Here is a 13,913-nt window from a genome sequence, read left to right as displayed (position 1 = left end):
TGTGTGTGTACTAGCAGTCATACCCGGCATTGCAGGGGTTTAAAATGGCAAAGATGGTATATAATATATTCCAGTCATTTTGAAACAGGTGATATGGGAAAGTGCAACATTGACAAAAAAACATTTGTAGAGTAAATGCTGGGCTAATTCGACTAAGCAACATGCTAAGCGTCCGTTTGGAGTGTTTCAGGCCCTAACCTGTCATGCAAAATTGGAGGTGGAGTTTGAGTGATTTTTGAACGCACCGAAAAGCTGTCAGTGGATATACTCTTCTTTGCAGCAGTGTGCGCTGTGTCTAACACGACCCATCATCGGAAATTTTGACACCTCACGTCGGGTTTGTTGTCCTACATCACTTATAGAGTAAGTTTGGAGGAACGGTGGTTGTTCATTCGCGGGTACCAGGGAACCAATGAGGGGATAGACTTGCCCTTGAACTTTCACGTCGGCGTAAATTCATGTTTATCTATCTTCTTAGATTCACCAAACGATGTCATTTGAAATTCAGATTTTTATTGTCTGATATTGTTCAGAAAATCGTTCGACTCGATTGAAGCGCCTTCTAGAATATTCCTAAGGGGTTGAGATGGTAGTGTCTGCAATGATACCTGTCCGATAATAAATACACTGAAGTTCTATTTATATGATGCTATTTCTATTTTTTCACAGAACCGTTTCATCTCCAAGAAATCTCTCGACGATAAACCTGATGATACGCCAAGTAAGAACTGATTTTATGGCTAAAGTCTTTTACCCGTGTCTCCTTAACTAATGATTTAAAATTTTACCAACTTTGAATTAGTTCCACATTACTATCCATATATCCACAATAATATAAACTCAGACACTTGCCTGAATTTATTTCAAAATATGTTCTACTTTACAAGAATTCCCTAAATATAATGTTATTCTAATATACTATGCCATTTATTGTGTGTATATGAGTATATATATGAGCGTCGGCTGCGGGGTCATTCCGAAAAGCTCTACCTGCGACGATTTCGTCTCAGTCGAAGGAGAGGAGCGTTCTCCGTCCGGGTTGCCGATCCGTGGAACAAGCTGCCAGAAGAGATGGTGAAGATGCCGACGACCGCTTTGTTCAAAGCCTCCCTGGACCTCAAGTGGCCTGAACTCTTCACATGAACACCACCCTGTACTTAACTCCATGTCCCCCTACATGGCCTTGCTATTTGCTTTTGAGCCAAATTTAATAAATAAAAAACAAATAAATAAAATATGCAGTGCAACGTCGAGAATTGTTTCGGCCCGCACGTTTCCTCTGAGGGAGCTCTTTGCCGAGTGTCCTAGTCGGCCGGTACATTCACTGTGAAAACATTAGAGTGCTCAGAGCGAGCCCACCGGCTTGCATACGAAAAGCATGAATGCCTTCTTCATCTGAGAATCAAATGCCCGAGCTGGCGCATCACTGCGTTTATATCTACAATTCAGCATTCTGTCAACTCTTGTGCTTCCAATCATTCGCGAATAGAGACCCGAAATAATGATGTTCCACTTTCCTACACAGTGCATATTTGTCAATCCTGCCTTGGTGTACTCGGCAGCCAACCCATTCAGTGCACGTTGTTGGTGACAATCAGACAAATTAGGTAGCAGCTTGTCGTCTACAAATAACAGTCGACCGATCACGTAGAGATGAATTGGGATACCTCTACCACAATGGCTGAGCATATTCAACCAGATCACAAAATAGAATGTGAGAAGGGGCATTAACAATGCACACTTCAACTAAGTGAAAACTTCTCGTTGAAAACTTTCCACTTTTACATAAATACAATCATTTTAACATCCATATAAATATTTTATGGCAACCAGTATTTGCGCAGTAAACTCACCTTCCTGGTAAACCATCCACAACATCCCTCAGGGCACGTGATCATGTGCCTTTTCGTGGTTTACAGCGTATTCCTCTTGGAAATGCTTCAACGTTTGCTGGAAGATCTGTCTTTGAATGACTCTCTGGTCGGGTGTACTGTGTCCCGGACAGTAACCTTTGGCGCGATAACTTCCCTACATATCTTTTCCTGAAATCTAGTTTAGACTTTTCTATAATTAGAACACACTCTTTGGTCTTTGTTTGAAAAAATTGTGATTGTCACCCCATATTACCATTGCCTTGGTGTTTTTCCAGAGGCCTCATCGACCTAGCGTACATGGGACACTCAGAGAATACCATCTGTATTTATGGCTTCTAAAATATCAAACCGAACATGCTTTTCACAAGCAGTTTTATCACATTTAAGTGAGTTTAGCTCAAATAAGCGTTCAAACGAAGAAGAACCTACCGAAAAAAATAATACAATCACGAATGTATTTCGATATCCAACTTAATTTAGGAGGGACACTCTCAATTTGGATGCAAAAGTCTACACATTTTTGTTTCTGATCGCAGCATCCACGGCTTACCAATTTCCAGTGTTCGGCAGACTGTAGGAATTTTCAGGTTTTCAGACATTTAGGTAGTCAAAACCCGAACGTTCATCAAAGAGTGAAAGATGACTGAAATCTCTCAGAATTTCTATACCAGGTACCCTTATAAATATCCCTGTCTTAAAATAATATCCATACCAAAGAGATGAGAGTGTGTATCCTGCACAGAAGTCTACTATGACCTGTCCATTAAGTTCACTGACGACATTCCTTCCAATCAACCCTTCTCACGGTTATCAGTGCCAAGGTGTGCACTGAAGTCTCCTGGCAGGACAAATGACTTTACCCCAAATATATCTAAAGCTGAGGTGAATTTGCTTAGGAAGGATATGTATTTGACCCCGCTGTTTGCTGCATATACTTACAGCAGCCACAGTGGTCCTTCATATTCAGCCTTAGCTTCAAGAGGTGAACCCTCACACCTAGTCGGTTTCACTCCATAATACAATCCGAAAGCTGGGTATTGAGAGTATCCTAATCTCACCTGTGCAGACATTGTTGGCACCACAGTTGCGTAGTGGAGTTTCAAGCCTATATCCAGGTGTACGCTATCGGAGAAACGAAATTTTGTAGAGGAGACACCGATTATATCTTACAGGCAGATTATATCTAACAATTTTGATGTTTTAATTCTCAATTATTAAAGGTTGTTCCCTTCTTCATCTGCTTTGATTTCCTGAGACCGTCAATTTCGTGCTCCCACCTCACGCACCCCAGATTAAGTTGCTGGCTTCTTACTGGTTGCACCGGTATTGGGTGGGTTGTGCTATACATTTATCGAACGGACCCCTCTACTCGAGATCCGGATGCGATATCTTTTAACTAAATCGACAAATGATGCGGGATAGTTGTTATTTTCATATTGTAGTTATGATGGCCTTATTTGCGCCGAGTTCCAACTGATATTTGTAATTGACCGATGAATACTCGCACATGGCGAATATTCTATCATTATTCTATTGAGTTTTATCATTATTCTATTGAGAAGTATATATACTCATACCCAAGTTTACGTATCATACATACATCCGTTCATAGCGGAGACCGATACACATTCTGATATTCTGAGATTAATCTCTCAAATCTTTGACATCAACGTCACCAACAAGCTCAACAGACAAATGTCTTCTTTCTTTCTTTACAATTTATTCTTATTATTTACATCTTTCGTTCTGACTTTCATTCATTCACTCGTTCTTTCTTAAATTCTATATTTCTCTCTTCTCCATCAATTCCTTCCCATCCAAAAACCTACTTTGTAAATGATCCCCCAATTCTTTCTTTTAAACTACATTATTTCATTTTAATTTCACAGAACCCGGTCTCGGATCATTGTATACCCGGTGGGGTAGAACAACTTGTCCTCCTTATTCAAACCTTGTATATGACGGTTAGTATACTTTATATTTCTGACCTCTCATTCTCTTTTTGTCTTTCTCTTGTTCTCTTTTTATACCTCTCATTCTCTCTTTTTGTTGCCTCCCTTTCTCTCTCACCCTCTCTCTCACGCACATGCACACACACTCACCTTTGTCGGGGTGTCTGACATAAACGTTTTCAAATCCTCTTACGATATGTCACGTTTCAAACGTCTATACCTGTAAACTATACAAAAACTACACAAGACTGCTTACTCCTTTGTAGGTATTTGGTCAAATCAGAATATTATATGTTATCTACTACGGACCAAATGAAAATGATGTTGTCTAACCGCAGAATATAGATATCTCTACGTTAAATTACAGATAGGGGCGGGACTGAAAACCACCATGGCGATCAAGAATTTCTGGCTGACCAGCTTTTGATTGTATATATCAAATACCGAGGCTGCTAACTGGTGATCAATTGTCCAGGCTACGGATGGTGGTATTGTACGTGAGTGACCAGAGCTGAAAAGTGGCCACTTGACTATCATTAACTAGAGTGCCCAATGATCGTAGGTGTGGGCTAAATTGAATAGAGTCTATTATAATTGATGACAGTGACTGTAAACGATTAATGAAATGAACGCACAATGTAGAATGAGGACTGGACAAGCCACATGTAACTGATGGAAAAAGCTAAGGACTTTATTCATTAAGTAAAATAGAGAGAGACTAAATATTAGTGAGAGAACACAACAGAGTACAGAATGCACTTCTATTCTTCTCCGCGTCACCGAAATCGTCCTATCGCTAAAACCTTGCTCTTTTCATGCACCACATCACCTCATTAATTATCCAGGATATTTTTGTAAGGTAATTCCGAAACTTCCAATTCAAAACTGCTGCTACAAGCTGCGTCCCCAATCAACCTCACATTCCTTTAAAATGCTCTGAATCTGCTCTTTATAAATCCTATACGTATATTTTATCGGTCGCCGACTCCATCACCAAAAATATCCCCGTTCACTCGTGAACACCTTTTCCATTTCGGGTAAACACGAGTACATGCGTTACCGAATTCCTTTCTTTTTCTCCTTCTATTAACATCCACGCAAATACACTTCCCCATGCAAACTTACATAATAATCCACGTCATATCCCCAAATACTTGCCCGTATACACACAACATATATATATATACATATACTTACATATATATTATATATATATATATATATAAAATATATATATATTGATTCAGATGAATATGGCACTTAAGTTGATCCTCCAGAATTTAGTACGACATTATCCATACAATTTCAAATTAAGGTGATTAAAATTAAAATAAGCAACGATGATATCCAGAGATAATGCAGTACGTTCGTTTCATGCAACTCCATTTAATTGAACAATGCAATCATTACATCAGTTTAAAATTTAGAGCAATTTTCAGCTGCAAAATACGTTGGATTTAATTGAATTCCAACAGATGGACACATTTGTATAATTATACTTAAAATCTCCAAAATATTACATAGAACATGTTGTCTCTACTTCAGCATAGCAGTTACTAAAATTATAAAGAAGACTCAACTTACCACTGATTTTTTGTCTTTATGGGGTCAGTTTTAATTTATAGACTAATTTACAAATCCTTTGTATATCTAAGCCTGAGAGAACATAGGGCAGTATCTGTTAGGGGGAGGGCTCAGGCAGTAGATAGACATTCTAGTTGGTATAGTCATAAAAATTCAAGAATTATTGTAAGCAATACTATGAGATTTAGTAAGGGAAAACTTAAAACAAGGTGTTAGCTGATAATTAAGGGGGTCGCACACTGGCAGACAATTGACAATGAAACGGAAGGTCTTATCATATATTATAGTTAAATATTTTAAACAATGTTGCTATGAATACAGTTGAAGTTTAGGGTTTTCCAAAGAATTATTTAGAAGAATATTATAACAAAAGGATAGAAATTGTTGAATATTTTTTCTATTCATAAGTATTCATAAATTTTTTGATAATTTTATTAACTACTATGCTGAAGTAGAGACAACATGTTCTTTGTGTATCTCCTTAACTTCTTGGAGATTTTGGGTATAATTATACTAATTTGTCAATCTGTTTTAATTGAATTAAATCCTATGTATTTGTGCAGCTGAAGATTCCTCTATATTTTAAATTGATGTAATGATTGTATTGTTCAATTAAATGGAGTTGCATGAAACAATCGTACTGCATTATCTCTGGATATCCTTGTTGCTTACTTCGATATATATATATATATATATATATATATATATATATATATATATATGAAGAGAATGCAAATGCACAGCTATGATCTCAAGCATACACCAACACACAGCTTAAACTCATATAAACACTAACATATACACCACAATTCGTTCACACGTGGCTAAACATGACTTCTTTTAAGGGTCAAATTGTAATGAATGTTTCCGTTATTTCATATATAATTTTGCTTAACATCTTTTTTATTTGATTTATTCTTACCAATTCTAGGTGTGGTTGGTGGACAATTCTTTGACCACACAGGTGGCGGTAGTAATCTCTTGTGTTTACCTAACGATCCCATTTGGGCCAATTATACGACAGAAGTAGAAAAATGTGGTTACATTTATGGCAGTGAATATCAATTCGAATTATACCCAACTAATAAACTCTTTTCTTTTGCTAACGCTGAATCAATTTATGAACACAACGTTCCGTGCGCTGTCTGTTTGACACGACAACCTGCTGTTGTAATGATGTTACCAGCTAGGACACGCTGTTACCCTGGTTGGACGATTGAATTTTCAGGATATTTGATGACCGCGCGTCATGATCATAAGGGCAGACTTGAATATGTGTGTGTGGACTACGCACCAGAAGCTGATCCAGCGGGTTACAGTAACGAAGACGGAGCTCTATTATATTTCGTTCAGGCTGCTTGTGGTTCATTGCCATGTCCACCGTATGTCAATGGTCGAGAATTAACCTGCGTTGTGTGCAGTAAATATTGAATAGAAATTTACATTCGTTTCTATATGAAAATTTATGTCGGCGAATCATAAAATATAATATAATAAAGCAACATATACGTTTCTTGTAATTGTGTTTCGCAAAATTTTATACGACTAATATATATCGTTAAATAAATTGCTGCTACAAGTTTTCAGAAAATATTCAAAACGAAACAACAGAGACGTCATAGAATGTGACAAATAGCTTAACAGTACGATGTAATCCTCAGGGAATGATTCTAGAATACATTGTATGAGGTTCAGTTTATCACATTTCAAAGTTGAAATAAAATGATGATTCGATTAAATGTGTGTTGTATTCCGTCTTAAAATGAAAACAATCCCCAAATGAAACACCTCCGTACAAATATATCACCCTTTCATGATCAATCTTCAGAAAACACGAAAAAAGCTTATAACTAACATCACTAAATTACTCCCATACGTATCATTGTAACTACAATCGATGCGATGAAATCTCTGCAATCCAATCGCGGATATTACCTAATAAAGGATATTTGATATCCACTGAAGAAATACCACAAAATGTTGACTACCTAACGAGTTGTCAGGTTACTAACACATTGAAATTTTCACGAAACGCTTTCGAAATGGGTACAAGTACACGTCCCACGATTAACTATTTTCAACCTACATTCACATATTCCCACTCTTCTACAAAAATCACACACATACACAGCCTTGCATCACATTACACACGCAGCCTCTCATCGTTCCCTGAAAACTGATGTGCCAAAATAAAATATGAAACCACCAAGAAATATGAGTAGACTTCAGGAACAGCATCAACCGAATCTACAGCAACACCACAAAACATCGAGTTCAACAAATTATCTCCATCTGTAACATAAAACTATCAAACTCGCAGAAGAGGAACTTGCTTCGAGATACATGAATACAATAACTGTAACACACATAAACGACTTAGTAAGGAAAGGAACAGCACTTATAAAATATACATTAGGTGGAATCAGTGCAACATGTTGAGTCTTTCACACTCTACCCAGCATGATTGCTCCTTGTATGTGGGAGTTTGTAGAATGGCTGCCAGATAAACGAAGGTATCCGTGGAAAGAGGGATCTGTGGGTGGCAGCACGTTTTTTGTCCGATTAATTGCGTGCCATAAGAATGCTCGATTGTGAAAAGGCTAGAGAAAAAGAATAATAATTAAGTAATATGAAAGCACGAAATGCAAATTGACAAATGAATATATGGAAACATTCAACATGGCGTTTCCAGTGAACAGTATTAGCGCTCAGTATTAGGCACAAGCAATTTTTAGGTTCGTTAAAATGTGCTAATGGCATATTTCAAAATCTAAAGGCAAATTCTGTGCAAAAAGCTGCAAAAACAGCATATCAGTCCAGTGCTGCTCCCTATCGGGTTCCAGTTCAGCCGTTATCAAAAGAAAATACCGAAGAAGGGAATATCTGGACAAACTTATAGCCATAGCTTTAACTTAAACATAGTCAACAACAACGAGTAAGTGACGCCATTAGAGCGCCAGGCTGGAGTCTGTCGTGAGTTACCTCCCTTCGGTATTTCTCTTTGATAAATACTTCGCTAGAGGAGTTGACTTCAACCTTGTGCCCCAACAGTAAATGCGGTCGCTCGTACGTGCCCGCATCTTTCCTTCTGTGTGTGTGTGTGTGTGTGTCAGTGTGTGTGATTGTGTGTGTGTGATTGTGTGTGTGTGTGTATATGTGTGTGTGTGTGTGTGTGTGTGTGTGTGTCACTATGTGTGTGTATATGTGTGTGTGTGTGTGTCACTATGTGTGTGTTTGTGTGTGTGGTTGTGTGTGTGTATGTGTGTGTGTGTGTATGTCAGTTTTGTGTGTGCGTGTGTGTGTCAGTCTGTGTGTCAGCATGTATGTGTGTGTATGTGTCAGTGTGTGTGTGTGTGTCAGTGTGTGTCAGTGTGTGTGTGTGTGTGTCAGTACGTGTGTGTCAATGTGTGTGTGTCTCAGTGTGTGTGTCAGTGTGTGTGTGTGTCAGTGTGTATGTGTGTCAGTTTTGTGTATGTGTATGTTAGTGCGTGTCAGTGTGTGTGTGTGTGTCTGTGTATATAAGTGTGTTTGTGTGTGTCAGTGTGTGTGTGTGTATGTATGTCAGTGTGTACGTGTGTGTGTGTCAATGTTTGTATGTGTGTGTTTGAGTAAGGGTTTGTATGTGTGTGTGAGTGTATGTGTGTTTGTGTGTGTCAGTGTTTGTGTGTGTGTCAGTGTGTGTGTGTTTGTCAGTGTGTGTGTGTGTTTCTGTGTATTTGTTGGTTGAACGAAATATTTCCCACACTGAATAATAAAACAGTTTCCCAAGAATAACAAATAAAATTAAATAACAACATTAGTAAATAAATATATCATAATATATCCAGAAACAGGAATCATTTCACTTTACACGTGTCTCTCATTCATCAAAATATTTTGCTAATTATTGTGTGACAATATCAAACCATCTCTTTCCAATAATTAAACCTGTCAGACAAGTTCACGCCCACTTTTACAGTTCCACCAATCGCATTGGTTCATAAATTTACGATATGATCTATGCCAGAGCTGGGTTGTTGTGCGCTCAATAAATACGTGGAATTCAGTTACAGGTCTTCAGCTTAAACCTCGCATCTCGATCTTTTGTTGAAGCCACACGAAGTATCACTTACGGCCGACAACTGTCACCAGAATGGATTTCGCACAACTGTCCAGGAATATTTCGCAGCGTTATTCCATTTCTTCTCTCATAGCTTTTGGGGTTCTTCTCGTTCTGACGATCGTGATTCTTAATCAAGATTCAAGAATAGGAAAAATGGAAGAGAAATCGAAAACGGTAAGTCATGGATTTTGTGTTAATATATGTATGTCTTTATGTATTTATATATGCATGTATGTATGTATGCATTTACGTATGTATGTATTAATATGTGGATGTATGTACGTACGGATGGATGGATGAATGTAAGGATGTATGCATGAATCACGTACACATGTTCCTATGGAGGACACACACACCCATAAGATCACACACGTAATCACACACGAACACACAGGCGCACACACCTAAACATACATATATATACATGTACATATATTTGAATATATAATATACATATATATGTATATATAAATATACATATATATGAATATATTAGTGCGTGAACATATATAGATATATATATACAAACAAATGTATGCGTGTGTGTATCTATCACTGTATCTCTCTGTCTATCTCTCTCTCTCTCTCTGTCTATCTCTCTCTCTCTCTCTCTCTATTTATCTATATATATATATGTATGTGTATGTGTGTGTGTGTGTGTGTGTGTGTGTGTGTGTGTGTTTGTATATACATATATTCTTTTACCTGTTTCAGTCATTTGACGGCGGCCATGCTAGAGCACAGCGTTTAGTAGGACAAAGTGACTTAAGGAATTATTCTTTGTAAGCCTATTGCTCATTCTATCGGTATCTCTAGCCGAACCGCTATGTAACGCGGACGTAAACACACCGACATCAGTTGAGAATCGATAGTGGTCCGACAATAACAGACACATACATAAAACATAGATACATACACACTATGTGTGCTATACACACACACACACACACTTACATCTATATATATATATATATACATATCATATATACATACACACATATATAGTTACGTATGTATGTACATTCATATCTATCTATCTCTCTCTCTCTCTATCTATCTATCTATCTATCTATCTATCTATCTATCTATCTATCTATCAATCTATCTATCTATCTATCTATATATATATGCGTTCACATTCCTGTCTTCTACCAAGAAATCTAATGCTTACAGCTTAGTTTTTTTTCTTGCAGCTGGCCGAGTTGGAGCAAATATCAGAATTGAACAGCCGAAATTTGCTATGATGATTCGGTGTCTGACTGAAGATTGAAGGATTCGAATGATTTGTCTGTGTTCCGTGTTCGTCCCTTCCTGTTTTTCACGTTCATTATATATAAAAACATTCATTCTTATATTATTGCGGCGTTACGTGCACCCCCCCCCCCCCGTTTGTTTGTCCAATTTTAAACCCTGCACGACTTCTATACACACTGTCTTTTACTACCCGCCATTGCTTCTTTACCAAACTTTTTGGCGCCATCCGATTCTTCCCCTCTCTTCCTCCCATCCTCCTTAATCCCTTCTTTCTCCTTCTCTCTTGGTCACTGATTCTGTCCCCTGCCTTCCACCCTCTTTGATTCCCTCTCTCTCTGTCTCTCTTTCTCTCTCTCCTGCGACCTGCTGCTTCTTCAACCATTCTGTTCGTATCTCGACCAACATGTGTCCCCGCTACCGAAACGGTAATTATTTCTACGCCAGCTGCTATGTTGTTGTTGTTTTGTCTCATTTGGTCTAAAGTCGTATGACAACCACCGTTATATATATTTTGTTTTTTCATTACTGTTTTCAATTTCGTTTTCGTCTCTTGTATTCACATCCGTCTTGTGCGTTCACATTCCTGTCTTCTACCAAGAAATCTAATGCTTACAGCTTAGTTTTTTTTCTTGGGGCTGGCCGGGTTGGAGCAAATATCAGAATTGAACAGCCGAAATTTGCTATGATGATTCGGTGTCTGACTGAAGATTGAAGGCTTCGAATGATTTGTCTGTGTTCCGTGTTCGTCCCTTCCTGTATTTCACGTTCATTATATATAAAAACATTCATTCTTATATATATATATATATATATATATATATATATATATATATATATATATATATATATATATATATATGTATATGGATATATATATATATATATATTTATGTATATATATACACACATCCCAAGGAAACACAAAGAAGGGTGGAATTGTACGCCTGTCCGATCGCTCTTTCACCAGACATAATCCTGGAGAGGGAAATAAGTGCGTAATGAAAATAATCTAATGGTGGGGTTCCAGCATGGCCATGCCCTGTCGCTGCAACGTTTAGCCCTATTAATATTAGTGTTAAGTATTATATCTAGATGTACACTTACACACACGCACAGAAACAGACACATACAAACACACACACACGCACACATAGAAATACGTACATATTTACACACATTTATCTATTTCTCTCCATCAGGAACGGAAGTGAGGCGAGTTTTTTTTAATCTTTTCTTTCCAACTGAAAATAAAACGTGCGGGTGCCAATGTAGATCGGTGAATTTCGTAATGTTTGACTGTAATTCACGTTGGTTTTTATATATGACAATATGTAAGAACGAATGTAAATACATACACACAGACACACGGACAAACACACGCACAAATAAACACAAACACACACACACATACGCACGCACGCACACAGACACACGTGCTCAATTGTACACGAACAATCACACTATACAGTGTATGTCCACTCACATATATGTGTGCGTTTGTGTGTGTGTATGCGTATAAGTAGATACGTCTATTTGTGATATTTATGGTGTGTATGCTTATGTGTACGTGTATACCTATATATTGATATGTATTTATATATATATATATATATATATGTCTGTGTGGAGGCGCAGTGGCCCAATTTTTAGGGTCGCGGACTCACGGTTGTAGGATCGCGGTTTTGATTTCCAGACTGGGTGTTGTGTGTGTTTAAGGCTCCACGAGGTTGTGAGCACTCTTTCGCTACAACTTTCTCCCTTTCTTCTGTTGGCCTGCTCGCTTAGCCAGCGAAGTGCTTTGTAACCAGCGATGTGTAGCAACAATTGATAGCCTGGTCGGTCACGGTGATCACGGAGATATATATATGTATCATACGCACACAATACACGCACACACACATACACACATACATACTCACACACCAGCACAGATGCCCACATATACCTTTAACAAACAATGCTCATACAGATACGCACACACTTATACACACATGGGTACAGACACACACGGACATTCACGTGCTTAAGCGCACACACGCACACAAGCACACGAACGCACATTGCGCCCACATAACTCCACCCCCCCACACACACACTCACACACACGCATGAACAAAATCACATAGACACCGATACATATACATACACATAATATATGCCTCCACGCGCACACACACATACACATACGTATCCACATATACATACGTATACACATATAGACACAGACACACACACGCATGCAAAAACATATCTACACATGCAAGCACATATCCACACTTACACACACATTCCTCCTCCTCTACCACTCTCCTGTCTTTGAAAGAACGTTTCTTCACCCATTTCCTTACGGTCATTCAAAATGTGCCGGCGTGTGTACCGTTGGCGATCTTTTTTCCTCTGTCTTCCATCCTCTGGATCTTTCCTTCTCGTATGTTTCCGACGAAGAGCTCCGCTCGAAACGTTAATCCCTTCTTCTTTCCTTCTTTCCTGAGCGTCCAATAATACTATATTTGTTCCACGTCCTCGCGTTGTTGTGTTTCTTTGTGCTTTCTTGTTTGGATTAAATTTAACTATATATATATACATGTGTGTGTGTCTATATAAATATATATATATATGAGAGCATACTTTCGATATGAGAGAAAGGCAAATCCCAGATTGGTTCAATGCTGGGCTCTCAGAGCTGGAGCCAGTTATCGAAGCAAAGCGTGCAGCTCTGATGCAATACAAGAGTGACTCTTCTACAAAGTCACTCGAAGAACTCAGAAAGGCACGAAATAAAACCCAACTGACAGCCAGACGCTGTGCAAATAGGTATTGGCAGGAAATCTGTCAGAGTATCCAGTCAGCTGCTGACATGGGTGACACCTGTGGGATGTATGGCGGTTTGAAGAAGGCCCTCGGTCCATCCGCAACAAAGTCAGCCCCTCTGAAATCAACTACTGGAGATCTCATCAGGGATCAAGGCAAGCAAATGTATAGATGGGTGGAGCACTGCCAGGATCTCTACACTCGGGAGACTACAGTGGCTGAGGCTGCAGTCGAGAGCATCAAGATCTTGCCAGTCATGTGCGAACTTGACAGTCCGCCATCTATAGCAGAGCTCACCAAGGTTGTTGACTCCCTAGCAAGAAATAAGGCTCCGTG

At 38.6% G+C, this 13,913-nt stretch overlaps 1 protein-coding gene across 1 annotated transcript in view; it reads left to right on the top strand.

The window, feature by feature from the left end:
- The window catches only part of LOC118767008 (short-chain collagen C4-like), a 40,329-nt gene extending 33,393 nt beyond the window's left edge, over positions 1-6,936 (top strand). The window contains exon 5 of the mRNA XM_036510914.1: positions 6,342-6,936. Coding sequence (XP_036366807.1) covers positions 6,342-6,841 — 500 coding nt within the window. The 3' untranslated portion in view covers positions 6,842-6,936. The remainder of the gene's footprint in view (positions 1-6,341) is intronic.
- The last annotated feature ends 6,977 nt before the right edge of the window (positions 6,937-13,913 follow it).

Source organism: Octopus sinensis, linkage group LG18 (assembly GCF_006345805.1).
Source record: "Octopus sinensis linkage group LG18, ASM634580v1, whole genome shotgun sequence".
In the NCBI taxonomy this organism is placed as follows: domain Eukaryota; kingdom Metazoa; phylum Mollusca; class Cephalopoda; order Octopoda; family Octopodidae; genus Octopus; species Octopus sinensis.
The sequence above is the reverse complement of the archived record's forward strand: the minus strand, read 5'-3'. Positions and strand labels throughout refer to the sequence as shown.